Source organism: Lissotriton helveticus, chromosome 4_1 (assembly GCF_964261635.1).
Source record: "Lissotriton helveticus chromosome 4_1, aLisHel1.1, whole genome shotgun sequence".
Lineage (NCBI taxonomy): Eukaryota > Metazoa > Chordata > Amphibia > Caudata > Salamandridae > Lissotriton > Lissotriton helveticus.
In genome coordinates, this window is record NC_136063.1 from 800994403 (window position 1) to 801021685 (window position 27283).

A 27283-nucleotide genomic window follows, 5' to 3' on the forward strand; every position below is an offset into this window, starting at 1 on the left:
GACAGCACTGTACTAGTCCTATGCTTAAAGACTTTGCTGTATAAATTGCAAGTTTGCAGGGGATCCTAGCCTCCATCTCAAATGAGTGCCGAACCCTCAGCATTGGAAGATGGAATGGAAATTTCAAACCATCAGTTTACCTTTCTACCAATGCTCCAGTGTAGGCGCGACTTTGCTCCTGCACTGGGACACTAAATCTTTTCTTCATAATGTGGTACAATGACCCTGCCTGCGCTTTGCGCACTCAGTGAAGGGCGTGACACAGCACAGAACTTATCATTGCATCTACTCTGTAACGTGGCACCTTGCCTTTGAGTCCTTAGCAATCTGCAACAGAAAGCAGGCAGGATAGAAATGTCATTAGTGTTAGTCTAGAGGTGGATGGCGATTAAATCGACGAGTAGACATCTTTGCAAACACAGGCAGCTAATTCAAACCGTGGAGGACAACACTTCGAGGGACCGAAACTTGCTCATGAGCAAGCCCCGGGCAGAACAGACCAAGAACATTTGGAAAACCAGCAGAACATTGATAGGCATGTCCCTACCATATTTCAGACACTGCAAATACTGAAAATGTATAGAAATGTCAAACACAACATCACATGTCGCAAAGAGTACCGTTGGGAATTTCAAAGGAGGTTTAGAAACAGGGCAAACAGAGTAAAGAACGTCTTGGAAACATGGTTAACAGCTCTTGATGAGGATGATGGTGAGGCTTGCTTTTGGAAGTCGGTCTACTGCAAATTTGGGGAGCAAAAAATTGGGCACAGACAAAAGGAGGCACAGAAAGAGGAAATTGCACAAATAGAGCAGAAATGGGGGCTGATTTACATTTTGGCGGATGGTGTTAGTGCCGACTCCATGGCAGAGTACTTTACTCCCGCCATGGGAATGGTTCTCTGCCTGCTAAATTTAGAGATGTCTGCAGGCCCAGTGGACATCTCTTGCATTTGCAGAGAGAGCTGTCATGGTGGTTCCTCTAAATGCATTGAAAGTTTGATGGACAGCAGTATCAGTATGACAGAGCCAACCGTCAAACTTTCAACTTTTAAAAAAAGAAATAAAATACCAAAGCAGTATTTTTTTCTTGAGAAAAAAAAACAAGGCCCCCCTCGCCAATGAGTGCTTTCTCCCAGGGCGAGAGAGGCATTTTGCAGTTTTCAATTCCCCTTACCACTAGGTTTTACCTGGCGCACAAGTTACTACTTGTGTAACGATATTGATAGATTCCTTACCTTAGAATATCCCCAGGCCTTGCGCGTCGGCGTCGTGGGCGCCGTGATGACGTCATCGGAGTACTTAGACGCCGCCTCCGCGTGCTGACGTCAGTTCTTAGACACAGCTTTTCCGCGCCAGAAGCGCTGAGCCATGTTAAAAACCAACACTGGTGCCATTGAAACTAGGGCCCTGAAGGGGAAAACCCTAACCCTAGATATCGGTTCGCAGAACGGGGAGGATGGGTGAGTCGGTAAGGAATCTATCACTAACTAATGTCTCTTACAGATATATTGTTACACAAGTAGTAACTTGTGCATCTGAAAGAGACACGTTAGTGATAGATTCCTTACCTTAGAATAGATACCCCAGCAATACCAACCCCGGTGGTGGGTCTGCGAACCAATAATCACACCAGAAAGTCCTGGAGGACAGAACGGCCAAAGAAGCCATCCCTTCGGACTTGGCTGTCCAGGCAGTAGTGTCTTGCAAACGTGTCTAGCGAGGCCCACGTAGCTGCCTGACAGATGTCTTGTAAGGGCACTCCCCGGCCCAGGGCAGTTGAAGTCGCCGTGGCTCGGGTGGAATGAGCCTGCAATCCAACAGGGGGCTCCTTCTTAGCCAAGGAGTAACATGCCTGGATACACAAGATGATCCACCGGGAGATGGTCCTCTTGTGCACCGCTTTCCCCTTCTTAGCGCCCACGTAACCAACAAAGAGTTGGTCATCCACCCGGAACTGGCGTGTGCGATCCAAATAGAATGAGAGCGCACGTTTTGGTACCAGACGGTGGAGCCGCTCTTCCTCTTTAGAGGGATGTGGTGGCGGAAAGAAGGTTGGCAAGGTGATAGACTGCCCGATGTGGAAGGCCATGACAACCTTGGGCAGGAAAGATGGCTTAGTACGCAACACAACCTTGTCCGGATGGACAGAAAGGAAAGGAGGGGTACAAGAAAGGGCCTGGAGCTCACTCACTCTCCTGGCAGAGGTGATGGCAACAAGGAAAGCAGTCTTCAGAATAAGAAGGCGGAGAGGACAGTTGTAAAATGGCTCAAAGGGAGCGCACATCAGAAACGTAAGAACAAGGTTCAAGTCCCACTGAGGCATCACAAACGGAACAGGAGGAAACGTGTGTGTGATGCCCTTTAGAAAACGATTTACAATAGGGGACTTGAACAAAGAAGGTTGATCAGGCAGCCTTGGAAAGGCTGAAAGGGCAGAAAGGTAGCCCTTGATAGTGCCCAGAGCAGAGCCCTGCTGGGCAAGAGAAAGAAGGAAGAGAAGAACCTCAGAGAGAGGGGCAGCAAGAGGATCCACAGCCTTTGCTGTGCACCATGCCACAAATCTGTTCCACCTGCAGGCGTATACCGACTTTGTGGAGGGACGCCTGGCTGCCAGAATGAAGTTACAGACTTCAGGAGGCAAGTCAAATGGCCTCAACTGTCTCCGCTCAATCTCCAAGCATGGAGGTGGAGACTGGACAGGTTCGGGTGGAGGACCGTCCCCTGCTGCTGCGACAAAAGGTCCTCCTGAAGAGGCAGACGAACCGGGGGATCGACTGACATACTGAGTAGCTCTGGATACCAGTACCTTCGTGCCCAGTTCGAGGCCACAAGGATGACTTGTGCCCGGTCGCGCTTGATCTTCTTCAGCACTCTGGGCAGAAGTGGTATAGGCGGAAAGGCGTACAATAGACCGCAACTCCACTCGCGACGAAAAGCGTCTTCGAGCGAGTGCCGCCTTGGAAATTCCGGTACAAAAGGGGGTGGTGATGGACGGAGCATCCGAACCAATCAAACACTCACACCCAGTCAAAAGATCTGGGCTTGATCCATCACCGTTCTTTAGCCCACTCTGCCACCCCAGTTCAGACATGGCTATATACAATTCAGTCTGACCCTGTGCCTCATGGGAACAGTCCAGCCCGAACTGCCAAGCCATGCCTTCCCTGGACCGGAAACAAGCTTCCGAGGACCGGTTTCTGGCATTCCAGCCATCTTCAGCCCGGCTTGCTTGAATCCAGTGGCAAAGTGAGCAAGGGACTCACGTCTGAGCATACCCTGCCACACTAATGGCGGCCAAAGCGGTACAAAAGGGGGTGGTGATGGACGGAGCATCCGAACCAATCAAACACTCACACCCAGTCAAAAGATCTGGGCTTGATCCATCACCGTTCTTTAGCCCACTCTGCCACCCCAGTTCAGACATGGCTATATACAATTCAGTCTGACCCTGTGCCTCATGGGAACAGTCCAGCCCGAACTGCCAAGCCATGCCTTCCCTGGACCGGAAACAAGCTTCCGAGGACCGGTTTCTGGCATTCCAGCCGTCTTCAGCCCGGCTTGCTTGAATCCAGTGGCAAAGTGAGCAAGGGACTCACGTCTGAGCATACCCTGCCACACTAATGGCGGCCAAAGCGGTACAAAAGGGGGTGGTGATGGACGGAGCATCCGAACCAATCAAACACTCACACCCATTCAAAAGATCTGGGCTTGATCCATCACCGTTCTTTAGCCCACTCTGCCACCCCAGTTCAGACATGGCTATATGCAAATCAGTCTGACCCTGTGCCTCATGGGAACAGTCCAGCCCGAACTGCCAAGCCATGCCTTCCCTGGACCGGAAACAAGCTTCTGAGGACCGGTTTCTGGCATTCCAGCCGTCTTCAGCTCGGCTTGCTTGAATCCAGTGGCAAAGTGAGCAAGGGACTCACGTCTGAGCATACCCTGCCACACTAATGGCGGCCAAAGCGGTACAATAGGGGGTGGTGATGGACGGAGCATCCGAACCAATCAAACACTCACACCCAGTCAAAAGATCTGGGCTTGATCCATCACCGTTCTTTAGCCCACTCTGCCACCCCAGTTCAGACATGGCTATATGCAAATCAGTCTGACCCTGTGCCTCATGGGAACAGTCCAGCCCGAACTGCCAAGCCATGCTTTCCCTGGACCGGAAACAAGCTTCCGAGGACCGGTTTCTGGCATTCCAGCCGTCTTCAGCCGGGCTTGCTTGAATCCAGTGGCAAAGTGAGCAAGGGACTCACGTCTGAGCATACCCTGCCACACTAATGGCGGCCAAAGCGGTACAAAAGGGGGTGGTGATGGACAGAGCATCCGAACCTATCAAACACTCACACCCAGTCAAAAGATCTGGGCTTGATCCATCACCATTCTTTAGCCCACTCTGCCACCCCAGTTCAGACATGGCTATATGCAAATCAGTCTGACCCTGTGCCTCATGGGAACAGTCCAGCCCTAACTGCCAAGCCATGCCTTCCCTGGACCGGAAACAAGCTTCCGAGGACCGGTTTCTGGCATTCCAGCCGTCTTCAGCCCGGCTTGCTTGAATCCAGTGGCAAAGTGAGCAAGGGACTCACGTCTGAGCATACCCTGCCACACTAATGGCGGCCAAAGCGGTACAAAAGGGGGTGGTGATGGACGGAGCATCCGAACCAAACACTCACACCCAGTCAAAAGATCTGGGCTTGATCCATCACCGTTCTTTAGCCCACTCTGCCACCCCAGTTCAGACATGGCTATATGCAAATCAGTCTGACCCTGTGCATCATGGGAACAGTCCAGCCCGAACTGCCAAGCCATGCCTTCCCTGGACCGGAAACAAGCTTCCGAGGACCGGTTTCTGGCATTCCAGCCGTCTTCAGCCCTGCTTGCTTGAATCCAGTGTCAAAGTGAGCAAGGGACTCACGTCTGAGCATACCCTGCCACACTAATGGCGGCCAAAGCGGTACATTCCAACGCGCAGAACTGATGACATTGCGCGTTCTCTTCGGTGGCGAATAGATCTAACCAAGGCTCTCCCCATCGCTGAAAGAGGCCTTTCCGAGTTCAGACGCCCTTCGTGATCCATCATGCACCGACGGCTGAGCTCGTCCGCCCTGGCGTTCAGAGAACCTGCCAGGTTCCGAGCCACCAGGGTCACGCCCTGGCGTTCCAGCCACTGCCAGAGGCGCAGAGCCTCCTGGCAAAGGGTCCACGACCCCACCCCACCCTGTTTGTTGCAGTACCACATGGCGGTGGTGTTGTCCGTGAACACCTGCACTACACTCCCCCGGACAGAGGGGAGGAATGCTTTCAGTGCTAGACGAATCGCCCGCAGCTCCAAAAGGTTGATGTGGAGCCGGGCCTCTGCCGGAGACCAGAGGCCTCTGATCTCCGCCTCTCCCATGTGGCCTCCCCAGCCCTGGAGGGACGCATCCGTCACGACTACGTGCTCCCATTGGGGAAGGGAGAGGGATCTGCCGCTGACCCAATCGCGGTCCATGAGCCACCACTGCAGTTGTCTCGCAGTGCCCTCCAAGATCAGGACGTGGTCGGACAGGTTGCCCTGATGCTGGGCCCACTGAAACTTCAGGTCCCACTGCAGAGCCCGCATCCGCCACCTGGCGTGATGCACCAGTAGGATGTAGGAGGCCATCAGCCCCAGAAGCCGCAGCGTCAACCTGACCGAGACCCGTGATAAAGGCTGAAAGAGTGGAATCAGTACCTGAATATCCTGGACCCGCTGTTCGGGAGGATAAACCCGAAACTGCGCTGAGTCCAGAACCGCTCCGATGAAGAGGAGCTTCTGAGAGGGGCACAGGTGTGACTTCGGCACATTGAGGGAGAACCCCAGCTGGTGCAGGAGGTCTGCCGTTGTCTGGGGCGAGCCCGCCTTCAACAACCAGTCGTCGAGGTAGGGGAAGACTGAAACCCCTAACCTGCGCAGATGAGCTGCGACCACCGCCATCACCTTTGTGAAGACCCGTGGGGCGCTGGTAAGGCCGAAGGGGAGCACGGTAAACTGACAGTGCTCGTGGCCAACCGTGAACCGCAGGTAGCGCCGGTGGGCCGGCAGGACGGGGATGTGGAAATAAGCGTCCTGCAAGTCCAACGCTACCATCCAGTCTTCTGGGTCCAGGCAGCTAAGACCTGAGCCAGTGTCAGCATTTTGAACTTCTCCTTCCGGAGGAAGCCGTTGACGTTCCTTAGGTCCAAGATAGGGCGTAGGCCCCCTTTACCCTTCTTGGGTACCAGAAAATAGTGGGAGTAGCAACCACACCCTACTTCTGGCCCAGGAACGCGCTCGATGGCCCCTTTGGCCAAGAGGGACGTAACTTCCTCCTGCAGAAGCCGCAAATGATCCCCCGATACTCGGTGGTACTGCGGTGGCATGGCTGGAGGGGTCGCCTCGAAAGGGAGGGAGTAGCCCCTTCGGACGATTTGCAGCACTGTCCGACGTGACAGTGCGCCAGTGGAGGAGGTGATGGCGAACCCTGCCCCCCACTGGCGTCACATGGGCCTGAAAGCACGGACTAGGAGGATTTTGAGGCGGATGCTGCGGGGGAAGGTGTGGACTGACCTCGCCGTTGTCCCCGACCGCCGCCACGGTGATTTCCACAGCCGCCATCATGTTGGGTATTACCCTGCGGAGCGTGGCTGGCAGCACGTGTGGGTACACCCCTTCCGTGGCCACGAAAGGAGTGAAAGGCAGCCGATTGCTGGCGCGGGGCCGATAGGCCCAAGGACTTGGCCGTAGCCCTGGAGTCCTTAAAGCGCTCAAGCGCATGGTCTGCCTTGTCGCCAAAAAGGCGACGGCCATCAAACGGCATGTTCATGAGTGTATTCTGGACATCAGCCGAGAAGTTGGCGGACCTCAACCAGGTGTGGCGACGAATCGCCACCGTCGTTGCCATCGCTCTGCCCAGAGAGTCGGTGGTATCCAGTCCACACCGGATCGAATAACGTGCCGCATCTCGGCCTTCCACAAGGGCTTGGCCGAGTTTAGCCTGTACCTCCAACGGGCATTCTGGCAGCACGTCCGCGACCGTATACCACAGAGAGTGGGTGTAACGGCCCAAGAGGCATGCGGTGTTGGAAGACCGCAGTCCCAGACTCAGGGAGGAGAATACCTTCTTACCGTATTGCTCGTACCTCTTGGATTCCCTGTCAGGCGGCGCCGACGGGAATGCGGTCTGGGAATTTGAGGCCTGAATCACCAAGCTCTCAGGGGTGGGGTGGGTGGACAGGAAACAAGGGTCACCCGGGGCCGGGCGGTGGCGTCTGGCCACGTTCCTATCTACAGGCGAACCTGTAGTGGGCCTGGACCAAGTGCCCAAAAGAACGTCAGTTAAGGCCTCGTTAAACGGCAGCAGAGGCTCGGCTGAGCATGACTGCGGCTTAAGGACCTCAGTGAGGAGGTTAGTCCTCACGGCCGCGACGGGGAGCTCAAGGCCCAAGTCCTTGGCCGCCCTCATCAACACCACACTATAGGTTGCCCCTTCCTCCGAAGTCACTGTAGGAGGTGAGACAAAGCGAGTGTCAGGCAGAGTGTCTATACCACTGGCCTCCCCAAGATCACCTGCCCAGTCCTCCTGAGACTGGCATTCACGTGCCAGGACCCCTCCCAATCCTCCTCATCGCCCATCTCCTGGTACTTAGGGTTAGCAAATGATGGGGCCGGTTCATGGAAAGTGAACTCTCCGAACGGCGTCTGAAGCGTCGCCCAGCGGCGCCGCTCTGGCGCCGGAACCGGGTTGAGGGAGGCATCGGGGACGGCGCCGCCTGAGGACGGCGCTGGGAGCGACAACTGAGGGGACGGCGCCGGGGAGGTCGTCAAGTCCACCGGCGACGACCCGCATCCGGAACCGGATCCAGCGGGGCCCGAAGGCGCCGGCGGCGGAGCCGAAGCACCCGACGGCGTCGGGGCCAAAGCCCCCGACCCGCTAGGACCCCCAGACGGGTCCGCTGGGCCCGAAGGCGTCGCAGAGCCCATCGGAGGAGAGAGGGACCTCATGGCCATGAGGAACCGCTCGATCTCCTCCGGCGCCGCGTTAGGCCCAGGGACCGGTGGGTATGGGGCCGGACGCGGCGCGTGCGACTCCGACTGAGCCGCGTGGGATGTGTCACCTGAACACCCGGCCGCGTCGCGCGAGCGGGGGGAGTCGGAAGAGCGATAACGTCTCTTCGACTTCTTGTGCTTACCTGACGACTTCGACCCAGAGGAGTGATGTCGACGCCCGGAGCTCCGATGGCTCCGCTCCCGCGACCGGTCCCTCGACCTCCGGACCGGGACCTTTCTCGGAACAGGTCTTGTCGTCGTGATCGACGCCGAGGCAGTGGAGACACCGACAGTGAGGGTCGGTGACCGACATCAGCCGGTCGCAATCCTCACAGGGCTTAAAACCTGGCATCCCTACCGGCACCGTTCGGAGTCGAAGACTTCGAAAAAGGATGATCAAAAGATCAAAAAAGTTTAGTCAAAAAGTGACTAAGGTACCTTTTTTTCCGGATCTGCGCTGCTGGCGCGGAAAAAAGAAGAACTGACGTCAGCACGCGGAGGCGGCGTCTAAGTACTCCGATGACGTCATCACGGCGCCCACAACGGACGCAGAGCCGCAGACGACGCCTACCGACGCACAAAGCTACTGCTACGCAAAAATTTCCGGATCCAGTCTGACGCCTGGGGATATTTTAAGGTAAGGAATCTATCACTAACGTGTCTCTTTCAGATGGTGATGAACAGTGAAAACTGGCCATTTGTTAGCCATTGTAAATAGGATGGGTGGCCACGTGGCCAAACCTACAACTTCCCTTACTCCATTGGGCCTTCAGAGGTGTATGTAGGCAGCGCAGATGGGGCAGTCTACTCCTTCTATCTACTGAAGGTCTGCCCGACAGTAAATTAGGAGTACCCTTTCCCCCAACATCTATCTAAAGCAGGCCCATAGTCTGTGCACATTTGTGAATACCTGTATTTGCATGTGTTAGCTCATTAAAGTCAGGCCTAATGGCTTTGTCAATGGTTGTTTTTGGTAGAAAGTGAATTCTGGAGTGAAATCACACTATGACTCGTCCTAGTGCTTGATTTTCTCACTTGCACTCTCCAACGTTGGTAAGCCACTTATGAGAGCAACTCTGCAGACGGTGGTGGGTGGAGTTTTTCTGGAACTCTGTGCTCAAGGTGGAGTAGACAAAATGTCTTAACTCTGCTGGCAGAGCGGAGTTTACTTCCCACCCCTAGTTATTTGCTGGATTCAGGAGTAGAACTTAGCACAGGAAAATCAATATGTTAGTGCTATGTTTTGTACTGTACAGTACTCCATTTACTCCGTTCATCAGCCAAATTCTATATCTTGAATAACCTTTAGAATCAATATTGTGAGTCATAGAATAATATCCATATACCTACTGTTTTGCACTTAACATAAAGTATGAACAATGTGTCAGTATATAATCACAACCACAGTTCTAGTCATGAGTGTCAAACACCACGAGTTAAATTCACTTTTGTTACTACACAAGCATGAAACCGATATGAGTAATTCTGCAAGAATAATCAATATAAGTGGGGAAATGCGATTCCCACAACTGTCCTATAATAGAAAAGCAGGTGAGATTTAATTTTTGAACCCTTTATAAACACTACTTACTATACATTGAGTATGTGTTAAAAATATTGGGCGTTTATTGGTAAGCCTATCGGTGGAGCATTACATTTCCTGAAGGTAACTGGTTGCAGAATCAAAAAGGCACATTGATCCAGAAGTGCGGGGATGTTACTGAGGTTTTCCATTCACACTTTAAATTATAATCCTAAATACCTTCTGGCACTTACAGCGAGCAAGCTTTTGGAAGAATGAAACACTTGAAGGGGATTTCTTTTTTGGTGGACACTGTAACTTTAGCGCCCGCTCGCTTCATTGACAACACAATGACATAGGACCCTTTTAATCATTGTGGTGCCTCAGGCACGTCTTGGACAATGCTTGTAATAAGAGAGAGGGAGGAGGAAGGTGCTACTGCTGAGAAAGGCTGCAACATCTGCGGGAGGCCTTGACCGGGACAGAGACCTGGGAATGCAGTGACCTTGAGAGTGAGGGGATTGACCGAGAGGATTGACCGAATGCATCGACAGAACTTAGCTGCTGCCCCCCACGAGATGGCAAATTTAGGAAAAGATGGGGTAAGAGTTTGGCAGTGGTTTGAGGGCGCTGTAATGTTGTAAGGGAAATAGTGAGATAGATTCAAAGAGAGGAGGAAGAAAGGGCAGGTGCCTTCTGGAATGAGAAAAGGGTTGGCTGGGGACTGATACTGCACCGAATATGCGACTCAACTCTAAACTTGACTAAAGCCTTTAATGTCACCTTACTCTCCACAACTTCGCAAGACATTTTGCGCTGGGTTAGCGTCACAAAATTGATGCTAACCAGCACAAAATGTTTTTTTGGGAAAGTAACCTAAAAGTAGTGCCAAGCAGCGCAAAGCACTGCTTTGCACTACTTAGTGCCAAGGGGGCGTACATGGGTGGTGCTTGGGCATTTCCATGCTACCACTTATGCCTTTTGATGCAAAACCCTACCTACAAAGAATTACAGATAGGGTTTAGCACCAAAAGTTAACGCCATTTCAAAGGAGGCGCTAACAGAAGAAATGTTTTCATTTCTCCTTTCTTTTCCTACTTTACATGTGTGCTGCACAGCACACATACAAAGTGGGAAAAGCTTTCAAACGTGTCTAGGCATGGTATTTTGTATATAATATAATATCCTTCTAGTACAAAACCTATGGTAGACTCACGCACACACCATAGAGCTATGGTGCTAAGGTGAGTGCGTTGTGCTCGCTAGCTGAAATCAGTGCCAGAGCTAGCGTTGTGTATATTTTTTGAAAATCTGGCCCCATAAGTATTTTCACAAAAATCCTTTTAGTTCCTCAGCCCAATTGTGTGCAAGGCTAAAGAGGATAATCACGCTCTTCATTGTTGCCGCCTATATAGACTCTAACCAAATGGAAAACACCTTCAAAAGTGTCTTCGCAACATAAACACATTCTTCTGCAACCTAGCGTTACTGCAAACGTGAAAACAATATTCCTAAAAAAAGTTTTGTTAGTTTAAGATACTCTGTCTTAATTAGAGTTTCCACTGCTGTAGTTAAACGTTTGCCAGGACCACAGCATAGACCTTTTTTTGTAAAAAAAAAACACACATCTGAATTGATGGCCCATAAGAACATAACGCACTGCATATCAATACCATTTGAAAAATATTCAGAGAATCATATGCATTTCAAAGAAGCAGCCTGCCACTCTTCCTAGCTGCTGCTTGAGGTGTAAAGCAGGACCCTGCAGTCCATGTAGCGCAGGGGGTCCCCAACCATTAAGGGCACCCTGGTCCTCCGATGGGCCCCCGTTCAGCCCAAGGGCAATGAATATCTTTGAGATATGGGAGACTCTGGGTCCCCTCAACAGATTCTGCAGGTGGCACTATTATTATTATGTGTTACGCTCCTGGCTGCTGCGCCATGGATTACCATGGATCTTATATAAATATTACATTATAGGTTCCCTTGACTTGTAAAAACAAGATTGATTCACATGCTACAACCAGAGACTCACCTTGCATTATTGTGAAATTCTTGATAAGCTGCCCATGCGTGTGGTCGACCAGCTTCAGTTCCTCCACGATCATTGATAAATTAACTAATTCGTTGTCTAGCCTTGAATTCATCACATCCTGCTGCATCCTCAGAGAAGTAGAGTCCAAACGCAAACTGGCAAGTGAGTCGTTCAAAAATATCAGCTCGTCGTTGTGCCGACTCAAGGTATCTGTGCAAGTTGTCCTGACATCATTAAGGTTGCTCGTCAGCGTCCTCAAATGGTGTGCAGTGTAACTAATGTTGCCGATGATTTTGACAATGTCGTCCTCAAAGTGCTGGAAGCTCTCCTCGAGCTCGTTAAACTTTTCTGAAGTTCTGTTTTCATAGTTTTTGTGATATTCCTGCAGGTCTTTAAGGCTCTGCTCATTACTCTGTGTGATCCCGGTGATGTTGTCCATCTGCCCTCCGAAAGAGTTAAGCTGACTAGTCAAATCCTCAAGGGTCTCATTGTTGGTTTTAGCCAGAGCAGAATTGTTTGCTGAAAGTGCTTGCAGATTCTGCACTTTGTCCTTTAGCCATTCGGTGTCTTTCAACGTCTGAAGAACAGTCTGTTGCAAGCCCTGAAAATCGTTCTTGATTCGTTGGACGGCCTGGCTAGTGTCGTCTACAGATTGCTGCAGCGTACTAATGAGATTCCGCTGCTGCGTCTGCGTCAGATTTAGGCTTTTTAGGTTCATGATCAGCACATTGCTAGACTGTACTTGCGTTTGTAAAACTTTCTGCAGTTTCTCTGTGTCCTGCTGGAGGCTATTGACATAGCCAGTGGATGTCTGTAGAGTCTGGTTGACCTCTTTGATCATAAATGTGTTGCCTTCTACAGAGGTTTTCATTTGGCCCTGCTGGGTGTTGAGAACATTCTCAGCTTCCTGTAGTTTCACAATTGTATCTCTGTTTCTGGTAGTTTTCTCTGTGATTTCGCGAAGCTGCTGGCGAATGGCAAGAATTTCTGACCTGAAACTGGAAAGTTCTGTACTGGTACTCACACTTTCCTGTCCTGCTTGGTTATCTGTACAGAACAGAGGTAGAAAATTGTTAGAGGTGGAAAAGGCAATTAAAAGCAGAGAATTCTCTTCTGGCAAACTAACATGTTCAACTCAAGCCTAACCTTTATGAGACAGTATCCTTTGATCAAACATGGACCTATTCAAAGGCAGACCCAAATTCAGATTGACAATTTATTGTGTTTTAGATTCTCATTTGGTTGAGCTAATTACAATGCACATTTCTACGCAGCCTTATACTGAAGTGCAGATTGTTGACATTACTGACAACATGTTTCAATCACAAAAAAAACGATTCATATTGCATTAAAAGGAAACCTCGATCAAATATTTAGATGAGAAGCCAAGAAGATGATGAGAAACATATGGGCATGGAAAGTAGTGCTCTTGCACGAATTCTTATTCACATTTCAAAATACTATATTTTTTAAAGATTAGCAGGTACATGTTCATTATGGAAGGCATCTAAGTAACTTGATCTAAAATGTGGCAACATGTAATATCCTAAAAATGTTAGTCATATTATAGGTTTTAAGGAAGCTAAACCCTTTTTGAAACTATAATAAAGTTATGGCATAGTGAGGATGTATTTTTAAATATCTCGAAGTGTATAGCTAGTTTACAGAATGAGGTAAATTGGTGTAACTAAATCAACCTAGTAACAAATAGCTATTTAAAAAAGCTACATTTCTCAGATATGCAGGGTATTCTATTCTGAAAAGAAATTGATTATGAAGATATGAGAGGGTTGCCTATATAAGAATTCCGATGTTCACTGGAAGAAGATATGCAAAATGATACACTCTGGATATACTCTTCATTGGATCCAGTTTGCTGTGTGTATTGCTTATATTACACCCTGACAAGATTATAAAAGATGTAATGTGCACACAATGCGCAATGAACTAGGTGCAATTTTGTAAGCGACTCTTGGGAGCATGCTGTTTATTTTTATCCTAAATTGCTATTTTTAAAGGGAAAAAGTTTCACAAGGATTTTGCTTCTCAGGGCCAAGGCACGATGGGGCAAAGTCACTGTATTGGGGATTGATCCAGAGAATGACCATCTGCAATATGTAGAGTTTTTAACTGTTCGCCAGCGGCTACTGTTTTAATAGCAAAAAGACTGAAATGGGAAGTGTTCACGTAATTTGGGGTATATCTTAAGGGAAAACACACGTTACAACGAATGTATTGCATCGCGTTGCCATCGCAACGCGACTATTACATCGTGGCGGGCATCACAACGCATGTTATCCGGACGCATGGTACTACATCGCAATAACATATACATCGCTAGCGATTACATCACTAGGGATGCCAAGGTGTGTTAGCAATGTGATGCCAAGGTGTGTTAGTTAATGTTTAACAATGACACATCAAAAAACATCGCTATCTTAAGAGGCCGATGCATTTGGGAAAATGCTACCATCTTCTTGAAGAGGTTGAGTCAAAAGAGGTATTTAAATCTCAGATCTAGAAAGAGTCGAAGAATGTTTGGAGTAATGTTACTGTGTGTGTGTTAGTAGGTAAAAGTATATCTAAAACAGGTTCCGTCTCTTTTCCAAAATATTTATTCTCTGTCTTTTTCCTTCACGATGATAAAATACATGACCTGTCTGATAAAAATAGGAAAAAAAAAATAAAAAAGGAAAATGTTATCAATTCAGTAGAAATGAAGGATAGAGGGGTTTCTATTTGTGCCATCCCTAAATCATGTGCCAGGGGGTTGGGTATCATAGCTACTCTGGTGGGAAGCTTGATATAGTTACTTGAAGGTATTTTCATTTTTAAAATAAGCTTCAAAGTGGCATGGGAACTGAGACACATCCAAATTAAGGGTCAACATTTTTTGAGCTTCTATGTTACTCTTTTATGCACAAAGAAAGTCATTTACAGAAGTAAATTCTAGTGTTGGTTCATAATTTAGGATCTGTGACCATTTACTTCAGCTGATTACATTTAGTAACATGGGAAACTAGAAAGTGTGGCAGATTTTCTACAGTATGTTTAGGGCTCAGTTTGGGACTTTGGTGTGTTAGGAGCTGGGTATAGGGGAGACCATCATAAAGAAAAGGAAAACTCTTAAAGTCTCAACTTTCCAATGATTTTACCATCTCAATCACAAACGGATCTTACTCCAAGAAAATAGATGGAGGATGTGTGTAGATAAATGTTCCTAAACGGCCCCATTGTTTCAAAAAGAAGAGGTAAGGGTTTCTCTGCACAAAACATTATGGGGTCGATTATGATGGCGGACGGATTGCCTCCGCAGTGCTGGCGGGGGCAACCCGTCCGCCATTCTCCCTGAAATGACACCCCGGCACATTAGGATGGCCGGGAGGTCCGCGGCGGACGGTAAGACCGTCCGCCGCTTTTCCGCCAGTCGCCTTCGCAACTGGCGGAAAAAGTGCTCACATATGGTGGCGGTGTCTGCGAGACACCGCCAACCATATTAAGATGCTGGCTGTCCAATGCCTTTAAGGCATACGGTCTTTGCTTTAGGGGCCCGTTGTGGGCCCCCAGGGTGAAGGGGGGGGGGGTGCACATGGGGGGTACCTATGGTACCCATAGGTACCCCCTTGCAGTTGCATGCACAATGCGGCAGGCACCGCGCGGTGCCTGCCGCTTTGTGCATGCAAATGCACAGCATGCATTTTTAACTTTGCGGCGGGAGCTGCTTAAAGCAGCACCCGCCGCAATGTTAAACATACGGGATGTGTGGCGGTCACATCCTAATTCCAACGGAGGGAACGCCGCTGCCCCTGCGGACGGTCGCTCCACCTCGGGGGTGGCGGACGGACGCAGGTCCGTCGGCCATCATGATAAACCCCTATATTCGGAATCTGTGGTGGAAAAATGAAAAAGCATCAAATCACTGATGCTTTTTCATTTTTCCACCACAGATTCCGAATATAACTCAGGTCTACTGTTATCAAAGTTTATACTGTCAACCCCAAAGTGAGCACTGTCTTTAACATAAATGTTTAGATTGTCATCTGTTCCTTATGCATTGACACATACTCATCTAGTCTAAGTCATATTTATTATTTCTCCTGTCAAAAGTCAGAGTTTCTTTTCAAAAACTTCTGTTTGGACAGCTTTACTGAGAGGTGGTGGAATACCCTATCCAGAGTTGTTATGGAGTGCACATCCTGTTTCTCAGAGGTATGGAAATGAAAGGTATACGTATGAGGCATGGATGAAATACATTGCTACTTGCCCAGTGATTACAATTCAGTTGAGGATAGCCCTCCAAAGGATGGACATTTTATAAGATTTACGAAGAAGTGCCTTGGAGATTTAGCTATTTTTTTTTATTGGTTTTTCCTCTTACAACATATCACGTATAACATATTATCGTCAGGGCTTTGGCAATACAGGGGTAGCAGCCAGCCTGGCTTAGTTACTGGTAGTAGTTTACACAGAAAAACAAATATGCAACCAGAAGGAAAGGGCTTAGAAATACTTCTCTGGTATTGAAAAGAAATAGCTAAGAGCACAAAACACAAGACAAAAATGATATATTTACCCATGAAGAGTATAGAATTAGAAAGACAGTGTGCCTTTATATTGTTATAGTTTTTGCGTGAGGACACTTGTAAATATATAATCGCATCATATGTTTTGTAATATCAGAATACAGGTGGCTTCATGACCCCCGATTTCAAGAAGTACCCAAACCCCCATGATTCGATTTTATTTATTTGCAACTGTTTTTCTATTGATGCTCTTTATTTGCCATTATATCTTACCTTCTATATGCTAGTAATTATAAACGTGTTCATTTTAGAAGTAGTTTTGTTACAAAGAGATATATATGAATGCCATTTCCTCCTTCCTCCTCTCTTCCCCCTTTTTTCCTCACATTACCTTAATAGATTATATGCTTACAATTGTATTTTCTATCTATGTACTGTATTGAGATGTGTTCACATAATATTAATACGAATTCTTTTTCAACTTAAAAAAAGAATACATGTGGCTAAAATACCAGTGTCTCTGAAGAGTTGAAATGCAGTTTGCTATAACAATTGTTTGAATTTAGATATCAATTTGGAATACAATGTTAATTTAGAGCATTCAGGGTGTAAAAGTACTTTTCAGGACTGAGCTCTGAAACAGCTATTTCGATTCTGTGTGACGAAGAACTGCCAAAAATGCAATCAGGCTGTTGGAACTATTAGACACTGCAACCACTAATCACCTTCAGCCTGGATTTGTGAAGTATGGGCAGCTCGCCAACCTCCATACCCCCCCACCCCCCGAAATGTTTCACTCACAATTATAAATAGTGCATTTATAAATGTTTTGTAAATTTTCCGAAATTATCCCAGTAGTTGTAAATTTCTGTATTCTAACGTTCTGTCTTTAATTTTGAAGAGTCAGGCAGCTAAATAAATAATACTGCATATCTGATGACCACCATGTCATTGACCGCACTGTGCAACCATGATTTATATGGACCAACTCGCTTTAATTACAGCAGCAAGTCTGCCTCTAAAACCTGCCGGTAGAAGGCACAGTTCTGGGTTTACAGCCCTGCAAGTACCACGCAACAGGCATTGGACTAACACATTATAGCGCGGTGGTCCGCCTCACCGCACTGAAATGCAAAATCATTAATTTAGCGCCTCTCTGGTGTCAAGCCAGGTTGCTGCTAAAATGCCCTAATACTGAAAACTGCAGTGGTCGCACGCACCGCGCACTGCTCCCAGCGGACTTGGGGGTGGCTCAATTGTTCAGTAGCTGCTACTCCTACTGTGCTTTAATGTAGCAACACTGGACTCCACGTGGAATAACTCTGACGCCAGGAGTATCACTGTCAGTGTCCAATGGCTACTACTAAGACAGTGTGATTCTCAGTGAGTTTGTTAGACTCATGGTGGTGACGGACAACCACAGCACGAGCGAGCGGAATTTCAGTTCAGTTTTTGCTGCTGCAGTGAGTGTGTGTGTGGGAACAGGCTGCCCTGCTGAGCATGGCGCTTGTACGACCAAAGTGGTATGGATCGTGTGGACCCAACCCCACCGGCTTACTCGCAGTCATGAACCTTAGGGAGCTCAGCGCTCCCAACCGCCATGGTATGGATACCGCAGACCGGACCAACTCAGGGTCTTCAATCGTAGCGGGCCAGTCACCATGAGGCCCGCCTGTTGCTGCACCGCCGGCTCGCAGAAGTGCCTCAATTGAGTGACAGGAAAAACCATTCTGCTTTTTGAAGCCTGCTGGTTGGGCATTGATCAGTCACGGCCTCTTCTTTTAAACCTGGGAGTGCTTTTTAGGCTAGAGCGCAGGCATGAGATCATTCAGGTCATTTTGTGCTCTCCAGGGCCCTCTCACTGGGATACTGCTTGCCTTCTAGTGAAGCTCCTATAAAGTGGCCACACACTATATGGGCCAATCTCCGCTCTGTTTACCCGTGGCCTACTCAAAATGGCAGCCACAATACCAAGCTCTGGAATACTCCAGGGCTTATCGTCACTCCTACAGAAAAGCAGCGGGCATTGTTTCGCAAACCTGCACTTGTGGCAATCATTCAAGTATTTTCCCTCGGTTTTGATGTTTGGGACACACTGCAGGGGTCCTGATTGCGGGAGTCAGGAGTGGGGTGCTAAACCTCACACCCGTTTCATTTACCCACTGGCCACCACATTTGCATCTTTAAATCTAATGGTTGTTCTCTTACCCAAAAGGGTACTCCTTTCATGAAAACTTAAAAAATATACAGATCATAAATTAATCATTAATTTCGATGCAATGTAAAGAGGAAACGCAAGTCCACCCTTGCCTGTAACCTTCAACCAGTCTGCAGTTTCATTTGAGAGTACAAGATCTATATGTGTAGTGAAAATATGAAAATAAATATAGTGCTTATTTAGAGTAAGTTTATTGAATAAGCTGCCTGCCCACCCTTAAACTGCAGTCACGCACTCTGACTCCTCACAGCTGAGCTCACTGTAGTTGCACTTGTTTAACTCGTTTTGGGGTAGAGGGTGACAGTATACTTAGAGCCACTGTCATCATTGGTGCATTGCAACTGTTACTAAAGCACTGCCTGTGAAAAACGTGTTTAGTATTTAATATCATGGTTACACGTGTGTTTAACAATGCGATCAGATTACAAGGTTAGTGCCCTTCCATTTCTTGGGCTTTGCAGAAGTTTTAAGATCTCAGAGTTTCACGTTGCTCAAATGGGTGTAATTTCTAATATTTATGTTTCCCTCGTCTTCATTGCTTGAGTTTCCTTGGGAGAAAGTGTCACTCATAGTCGTTGAAATGTCACTTAGAATTACACTGAAATTATGAAAATGTCACACATAGCAGTCTGAAACCTTGGCAGCTATGGGTTTATTTTGGATATCTCCTGGCATGAAGAAAAGATGTTGTTTGACCTCCAAACATCAGGGAGTACTGCTTTCACTGAAGATCACATGACATGGAATATAAGGAGATCGGGAGGTAGATGCCAGGGTACCTGGACTCACCGACAGAGGCGAAATGGACTGAAAGAGAAATGAACTATTTCCAACTTTAATATACAAACTAGTAAGAGGCATCTGTAGTTATGTTGGCTATGGAGGCCTATTGGACTTAAAAATAAAGATCAATGAGGGGCTGTGCCAGAAAAGGGTAGAGAACAACTCTAATTTCTTGGTCTGCTAAGCAACATTTTGTTAGGAAAAATACAGAAAATCCATTTAGAACTATGTTTGAGGGCTCATTAGTTTAACACTCCTACAGCTCTGAAGTGAAAAACTGAATTGAGAACTGAATTGCTCTTTTCCATTTTTGAAACACTGATGTATCCTGAACCGCCAGTCGCTTGGGATAGGAGGACTGTAGATAGTGACTGTTCAGGATAGGGCTCTTCAAAATACATCAGCATGAGGTAAACACCAAGGGGTTAATTCACTAAGAGCCTCCGCACTCATGGTGGAGGCCCCGCAGTTGTGGGGTAGTCTCCACACTCCAGGCAGGGTCCCCACAATGTGAATTCTCATTGCTGGGTCTCCGCCCAGACTGCGGAGACTCCCCCACGACTGCGGGGCCTCTGCTACGAGTGCGGAGACCCTTTGTGAATCAGCCCTCAAGTGTACCGTATTCTCCTGTAAATTATAAATACAAACCCAGCACGCAAAAGACTACTGTCTCCAATCGCTGAGCACTTCGCGTCAGCTTGGGTTACAGGCGGCTCTGTAGTGTTAACATTACCTAATTTCTTCAGGCGTGTCTCTACTTCAGAGAGCTTTTCCGCATAGTCGCTATGTGAGCTTTCCATGTCGTCTGTCACGCCATCCATTTTTTCTACGACTGCAACGAGAAAATACAATGACATGAACTGGCAATTTCTTAATCAGTAACTCCAGTCAGCAAACACAGAACATAAACTCTGGACAGAAGCATCAATAAGGACCATATTCCCACCCAAGCTTGGGATACAAACCCTGGATTGCACCGTTCTCTCGCTCACCCACATCTAAAACAGAGAAACTGACATCAAAGACCTCAATCACGTCATCCTTGCCAACTTACTGATGGAGAACTCAGAAGAATAAGGAGAGTAACCTGGTTATCCAGTGAAGTGCATTTGTATGTAGGGTCTGATTTAGAGTTTGGTGAAAATACTGCAGTTCATGGAGGGAACTCTGAATACTGCTGAACTCCTCCATTCTAAAGTTATCACTGTGGAGGAACTTCAGCTGATCGATTCTACTCAGTATTTAAAGTTTCTTCCAGAAATTGGTGGATTTTCAGTTAATCACTCAACTGCAAATCCGGCAGCTCAGATGCCCTTGCATACGGTCAGCTGGCAGAGTAAAGGATTCCACGTATGTCTTCACGGACCGCTCGTTGCGAGGTGGGCAGAAATATCAGGCAGTAAAACCGCTTAGGGAGCATGGTATTATTGCTTGGTCAAGGTATTAGCCCCAGTTTTACCATCGGGAACTGAGAGGCTAGAAAAGAAAGACTACACACGATTCCCTTTCCATCCTGTTACCCACTCTAATATGATGGGCTATGCATGCTTTTGACTTCATGTTGTCCTGCTGGTGGAATAACCCTTCGGGAGTACTAAAGATCTTTTTCTCTGTCCAACTTCAGATTGACTCAGTTAGACAAACTGCAAGCATATCACCTGAGGAGCACGGTACACAGATATTTTTAAGGCCTCTTTTGGCAAAATACATGTGCAAAATTGCGGGCTACAGCTGAACACAAGCAACATAAAAAAGGCAGTGGAGCATCAGACTGCAGACAATTGTCTCACACACTCTGTCGGGCCAGCTCTCTTCAGCTTGCGTGACTCAAGGACAGTTTGGCAGTCTTTGTGAGTATTGTAACTGCCCTTGGAAGCACAGTGGCCAGACATTACTGTGAGCTCAATGAATTGGCAAGTACATTTCTTTATTCTACTAGTTTATTCTTGGGCAGAGGTGTGGGGTAGAGCAGATAATTCAGGCAACAAGTATATCCTTCACAATAAGGGCATCATTAGGATGGCGGGCGGAGGGACCGCCCGCCATAAGGGCGGGGATCCCGTGGGGGCAATTAGGATGCGCCCGCCACAGTGGCGGGCGCATTGCACATTGTAATGTGGCAATGCACATTGTAATATGGCTGGCGCTGCCATTTTGAACCCTTTTCCGCCCGGTCGACATGCCGACCAGGCGGAAAAGCGGTGGATGGTCTTTCCGTCTGCCGCGGACCCCCACAGCCATTGTAATATGGCGGGGGGTCCAGGGATGGTGGGCGCCTGCCCGCCATCCTACTGGGTCCCTACATGTATTGTCCAAGCAGTTATTATAGAAAAAATATAGAATACTTTTCTCATCATTAAAGTAATATACTCAGTAGTTTTATTAAGTGCAATGTTCAATTTGTTACTCCGAATAAGTGACATTACTCTTCTCAGAGGGGTGGGTGTTGCCCTCACAACCAGGGGTACAGTTCTCAAGACATCTGGGGTGTGGTGGTTTCACTGCCACTGTTCTATGCCTGGATCAGTATTGTTTGACAGGTCACACTTGGCATTCCTCTGGACACAGGCTTGGATGGCGCTGCATGGCATGGCAGCGGTCGCAGTGTTCACTCTGGTGGTGGCAGGCACAGCCGGCGGATGTAGAGTAGGTGGGCCACTGGAAAACAGGGAAAGGGTGCATGTGGCAGGAAATCGGGAGCACTACGGTGATGTTCTGCTGGGTACTCAGGACCTACACAGAATAATATGGCCCAGTGATGATGCTCTGTTGTTGAATGAAGCCTTTCACGGCCATCAGGTTGAAAAAGTGGTTCCGCCGGGCAGCGGCAGGAGTGGAGCACCTGGGCTCTCACAGATCTTGGTGTCACTCAGAGGGGACATGCTAGTCGGTGTTGGAAGTATCGGGGTCTCTTATATCCACAAGGTAAGATTCTATAGAGATGAACTTAGGTTCTGCCTTGTCTCCTTCAGTAGCAACATCAGTTACGTGTGTTCCTTAGTTGGGCAGTATAGTCCTCATCGCTGAGAGGGGGACAGTTAAGAATTCCTCCTGTGGTATAACCTCCCACTACACTATTATGTAGAGCTCCTTTTTAATCAAGTTTGTTTTATTTTGTTTTCAGAATAATCATCACGTGCATTACTTCATAAGAATATTACAATCACATCAGATGTATCAATCACACAAACAGTGGCGTAACTCAAAATGATTGGGTCCCTCTGCAGAACGCAATAAGGCTCCCTAGATTGCACACATATTCATTGGTCTTGGGCTCAATGGGGGCCCCAAGAAGGGTTGGGGTTCCCTAAAGGGTTGTGGCCCCCTGCGCTGGAGAACCTCCAAAATACAACAGACAATGCAACTATAAGAGAAAAACACTGTTTTTACAACAACAAACATTTTATTAAATTTTGTTAAACATACCACAGCAGCGTACAGTGATTCGATAGCATTTGAGAATAGAGTAGTCAGAGTAAGATAAATGATATATAAAAGGTGTTACTGCATTACCATCCACTAGGATTCAAGAAAATCTTCATATCCTGCGGCATATTCCAACAGGCAGGCCTACAAAAATATCAGAACTTAACTAAATCAGCACTGTGTTCCAAGTCAGTACATCTCGTCACACCAATACATGAAAGTCATAACTTTATGCAATCACACTAATCATCATTTGACTCGCTCATGTCTCAAACCGTTCTATATTGTTAATACAGACCCCAAGAACTTTTCAAACGGGTCAGTGGGGGCATTAGCTCACTATATATTTCAGACTGCATATTACAGAATGTCATGTCCTTTTTCCATTCAGATTTTGAGGGAGGAGGGCCTCGTGACCATCGCATTGCCACTCTGCGCTTTGCCAAGAGCAGTCCCAACCCTATGAGTTTCGTTACATCTTTTTCAGAGGTTTCGTATATCCCAAAAGTGCAGTCAGGGGATCAGGTGAGAATGGTGTTCCTATTACTCACCCTAATTCATGAAATATTTGGTTCCAGAAAGAGACTATTTGGGGGCAAGACCAAGCAACGTGGCGAAAATCTGCGCCGCTTATACCGCAGCGGTCAGTCCGTACCTACACAGACGCTCCGGGGTATAATATACCCTATTAAGGTATTTAAATTGAATCAATCTATGTCTGCCGTTTAATGACACCTTCTGCGTGACCTCACAGCAGCACTTGCATTTATTGTCATCTAGTGGAATACCTAAGTCAGCTTGCCATTGCAACTGGCCGAGGAATAGTGTGTGCACCTGAACTACTGTGACATATCGTATATGTTAGACACCAATTTAATCGGAGACTTTGCACGCAGAAGATAAGTGCAGGAGGGGACGGCAGGGGGTTTTCATATTCCTCGCCCAACAGCGCCCGCATGGCATCCTGAAATAGTGAAATTGAGTGAGTACAGATGCACTCTGCGCACCATCTACGACCTCCTCCAGAGTGCAAATCCTACCCTCTGAGAAAGGGTTGTCCATATTGTGAATACGAGCCTCATTAAGTGACTGGACCACCACCCTCTCGCCAGTCATTGGGAGCCAGTGACACCATCCCAGTGGCAGCAATGGGGAGTATAGTAGTGTAGCTGCTTGTCTTTTTAGTAAATCATGCCAAGCATGTACGGTCGGAGTTATGGAGTCCAACACTCCGCAGAGTCTACTAGGAGGCGGAGTGAGCAGCAAAGGGAGTGGAAATGGGCCAACCGTTATTCTCTCGATGTGTAGATACGGAAGAGGGTGTGGGCCATGACACCAGTAATAGCATGGGAGCTTTGTGCTGCTCTATAATATAGTTGCAGATCTGGTGTACTCAGCCTACACATGGAATACGGGAGTGTAAGTGTATCCATCTTAGCACAAGGAGATTACCCCTCCTCGCCAAGCGTACCATTAGAGGGCTAAACCTTTTGAATATGTGTTTTAGGATTACCATGGGGATATTATTGAAAATAAATAATAATCTAGGCAAGATGATCATTTTCTTCAAGGAGATACGGCCCACAAGAGAGAATATATGATATTACCACGATTACAAGTTCCACGCATGGCATTACCACGCGAATTTTAGTTCGCAAGTGGCTTTACCACGCTGGAATTTGCAACGAAGGATTATACCACGCATTTTAACGTCCTTTAAGCACAAACAATAAAGATTAATTTCTTACCTGACACCTTCCTGTCTTTCACCAGCAGCCCGTACTTCAATTCACCATCGAAACAAGCGTCAAAACACGTCTACCAAAACTAAAAAAGGACTGCTATTTTCACGTACACAGCACGTCTTTGGGGGAGGCACTTTCCTTTTTCTTCGGTGGTACTGAAGTTCGTTTTTTTAATTTAAGTAATCCGCTCCTTTGTTTGTTTTTTGGGGGGGAGAACCCCCCAGCCCCCCTCCGAGCCCCCCCCCTGCCCCCCAAGCCCACGCCCCCCCACCCCCTGCCCCCCCAAGCCCACGCAGAATGACTTGAAGGAATACCACGTCTCCCCCCCAGCCCGTGGTAAAGACGTCGTGGAAGGCACCCTCGTTGTAAAGACGTTTGCGTGGTAAGTGTCACGTGGTAAACGTTATTAGTGGTAATGCCTTCGTGGTAAATGATGTTTCCCACAAGAGACAGTGGCAACCGTATCCATTTGTCAATATCTTCCTCTATTTTAATAATCGCTTTTCCATAGTTGTCCCTCAGTGCTACCTCCGAGTCGGTGTGCACCTCTATACCCAGATATGTCATTGGTCCATTGCAGCGGTAAATCGAAGTCAAAGGGAACCATGGCCGGAGTTAATGGGAAAATAATGGACTTATTCCAATTGATATTTAACCCAGAAAGGCTGCCAAATCTGATCACCTCTCGAATCAACGGGGCCAGTTTGGTAGCTGGATCCCTTGCGTACAGCAGCATATCATTTGCATAGGCCGACAGAATAAGATTGTACCTTGGAAATCGAATCCCCCGGTGTCCATGGTACTCTCTGAGAGAGCACGCCAAAGGTTCAGCCTCGAAAGCATACAATAGCGAGGACAAGGTGCAGGTCTGCCTGGTGCCCCGAAATATCATGAAGGGGGTTGTAACATGACCCACGACCTCACTCTGGCTGTCGGTTGACTGTACAAAACTGAAACTAATCTGAGAAAAATCTCTCCAACGGCGATTAGAGAAAAACATAGTTCTGTATATACTCCTCCAAGGCACTATACAGGCACTGGAGGAAGCACATTACCAGCTTCTGAGATCTATCATCAAGAATCAGAATGAAACATGGAACACATCAGTAACATTTCTCAACACCAGAAGATATGGGGGAGACATCATTTTTTAATCATAACTAGATGTAGTCTGTCGGCTTCACTGGGGCAGGTCAGGATTCAGAAAACTGTTGATGTCAAGCAATATAACGTTCCCCCTGGGGACTCTCCACTCCAGTTCAACCAGCACGTAACCCCCCTTTATCAGACCCAACCTTCACGATGAAGCCATATGTTGAAAACTGACCAATAGGAAAATCACATTCAGATCCAACATGGAAAAGGCATGTGTAAGCCTGAAGATTCAGAGTTGATCCAGCTGCATTCTTGTTATACACCACACATCTTTACCAGTTAGTCCAGCTGCTTTGAAGAACCATAGTTTCTTTAGATTAAAAAAAAAGTGTAGGTCGAAATAGCTTAGATCTCTTAAAAAAGTGAATGCAACAAACCAACAGTGCCCAACTAGGGTGGGAAGCTGTCCTAATTCAAATCTCCCAAAGCAGCCTTGCATAAAAATTACAGCCATGTAAAGCTCCTTGAAGTAAAAAGCAAGCACTGTCTATTCTACCGGGTCTGTTATCTAGTCCCAGGCAGTTGGCCCAAATCTAACTGCCTGATAAAATTCAAAGGTAGTTTCAAATTTTAGAGGGGAAAAAACTCCGACAAAGTGCATTTCCTTTCAATTGTTCCCCAGCTCTATGGGAGACAGCCACAGGGAAATATTTTGCTTCTGACAACTCTTCTTTTCAGTAACAGAAAGCAAAGGTTTAGGAGCTGGGCAGGCTGATCATCTTCAATTAATAAGGTGTGCAGTCTTGGCCTGCGTTTGGCCCATTTTACTGTTCAGGAGTTACTCGTCACTTTCTTATCAGTTAGCTTATGCTCCATTCACCACATGTCTACACCAGACACATGCAATTGGCTTCATAATAAAATCTAGAGAAAAGGGGAATCAGAGTAGTTGTACTGAGAACATACAGTGATTGCGGGAGGCAACAGCACTAACCCCAACTAAATCCTATAGACCACCTTACGACCTTATGCACCACATATATCCAGGTGGCCACAACCCAGGGGAAACTCCACTGTCATGAATACAAGCACCTTCCAGTGCATACACTCAATCAGGGTGAAAATGGAGGCCAGACATGACATACTATAGGGATTTACCAAGGAGAGGCAGTGGTAGTTTCCCCACTGAGGTGCAGGTAAACGTGTATGTACACAACTGATATAATCAATCATCACCAGCTTTTAGTATTGACATTTACTATTCTAACCTCTGAGCTAACAATTAACGTGGAAAGAACATACATTGGGGGAGGGTCAAGTTTACTATTTTAACTCCAGTCTAACAACCATCTGGGAAAGAGCATGCAGGCAAAGGGGAAGTCATATTTAATATTATTACTCCAGCCTAACAAACACTGAGCAGATTGCATACATTGAGGGAGTTAGATTTACTATTATAATTCCAGTGTAACAAACATTAGGCAAAACACAAAAACACACACAATCCCACACAAAATAGGCATTACTAATTGTTTCAATGTAAATAAATAATTTAAAAAGTATATGAAAATAAAAAAACAAATCTTCAAAAATAAATGCAGAAAAAATGAACAAAAATATTATTTATTTTAATTTTATTGCAATTGTATTTATATAGGACTTACTACACCTGACAAGGTGTTAGAGTGCTCTAATAAAGAAATAGTAATTCAAATAAACAGTATCCCTCAACCAAAACCAACATAACACAAAACATAAAATAAGACTAATAAAATATTTTATGATAAAAGAAATATTTATTTAATTACAATTTGATTTTTTTTTTAAATACCAAACACTAACCACCTATTCCTAAATATACCCCACAAACCAAAGAAT

The 27283-nt window shown here is 47.1% G+C and overlaps 1 protein-coding gene and 1 long non-coding RNA gene across 3 annotated transcripts in view; one reads left to right on the top strand and one right to left on the bottom strand.

The window, feature by feature from the left end:
* LOC144828875 (uncharacterized) overlaps positions 1–27283 on the top strand; it is a 778691-nt gene that overhangs the window by 637366 nt on the left and 114042 nt on the right. The gene's annotated exons all lie outside the window — the stretch shown is intronic.
* COLEC12 (collectin subfamily member 12) overlaps positions 1–27283 on the bottom strand; it is a 585337-nt gene that overhangs the window by 154193 nt on the left and 403861 nt on the right. The window contains exons 4-5 of the mRNA XM_078687450.1: positions 19873–19971; positions 11616–12662 (exon numbers count right to left, since the gene is read on the bottom strand). Coding sequence (XP_078543576.1) covers positions 11616–12662; positions 19873–19971 — 1146 coding nt within the window. The remainder of the gene's footprint in view (positions 1–11615; positions 12663–19872; positions 19972–27283) is intronic.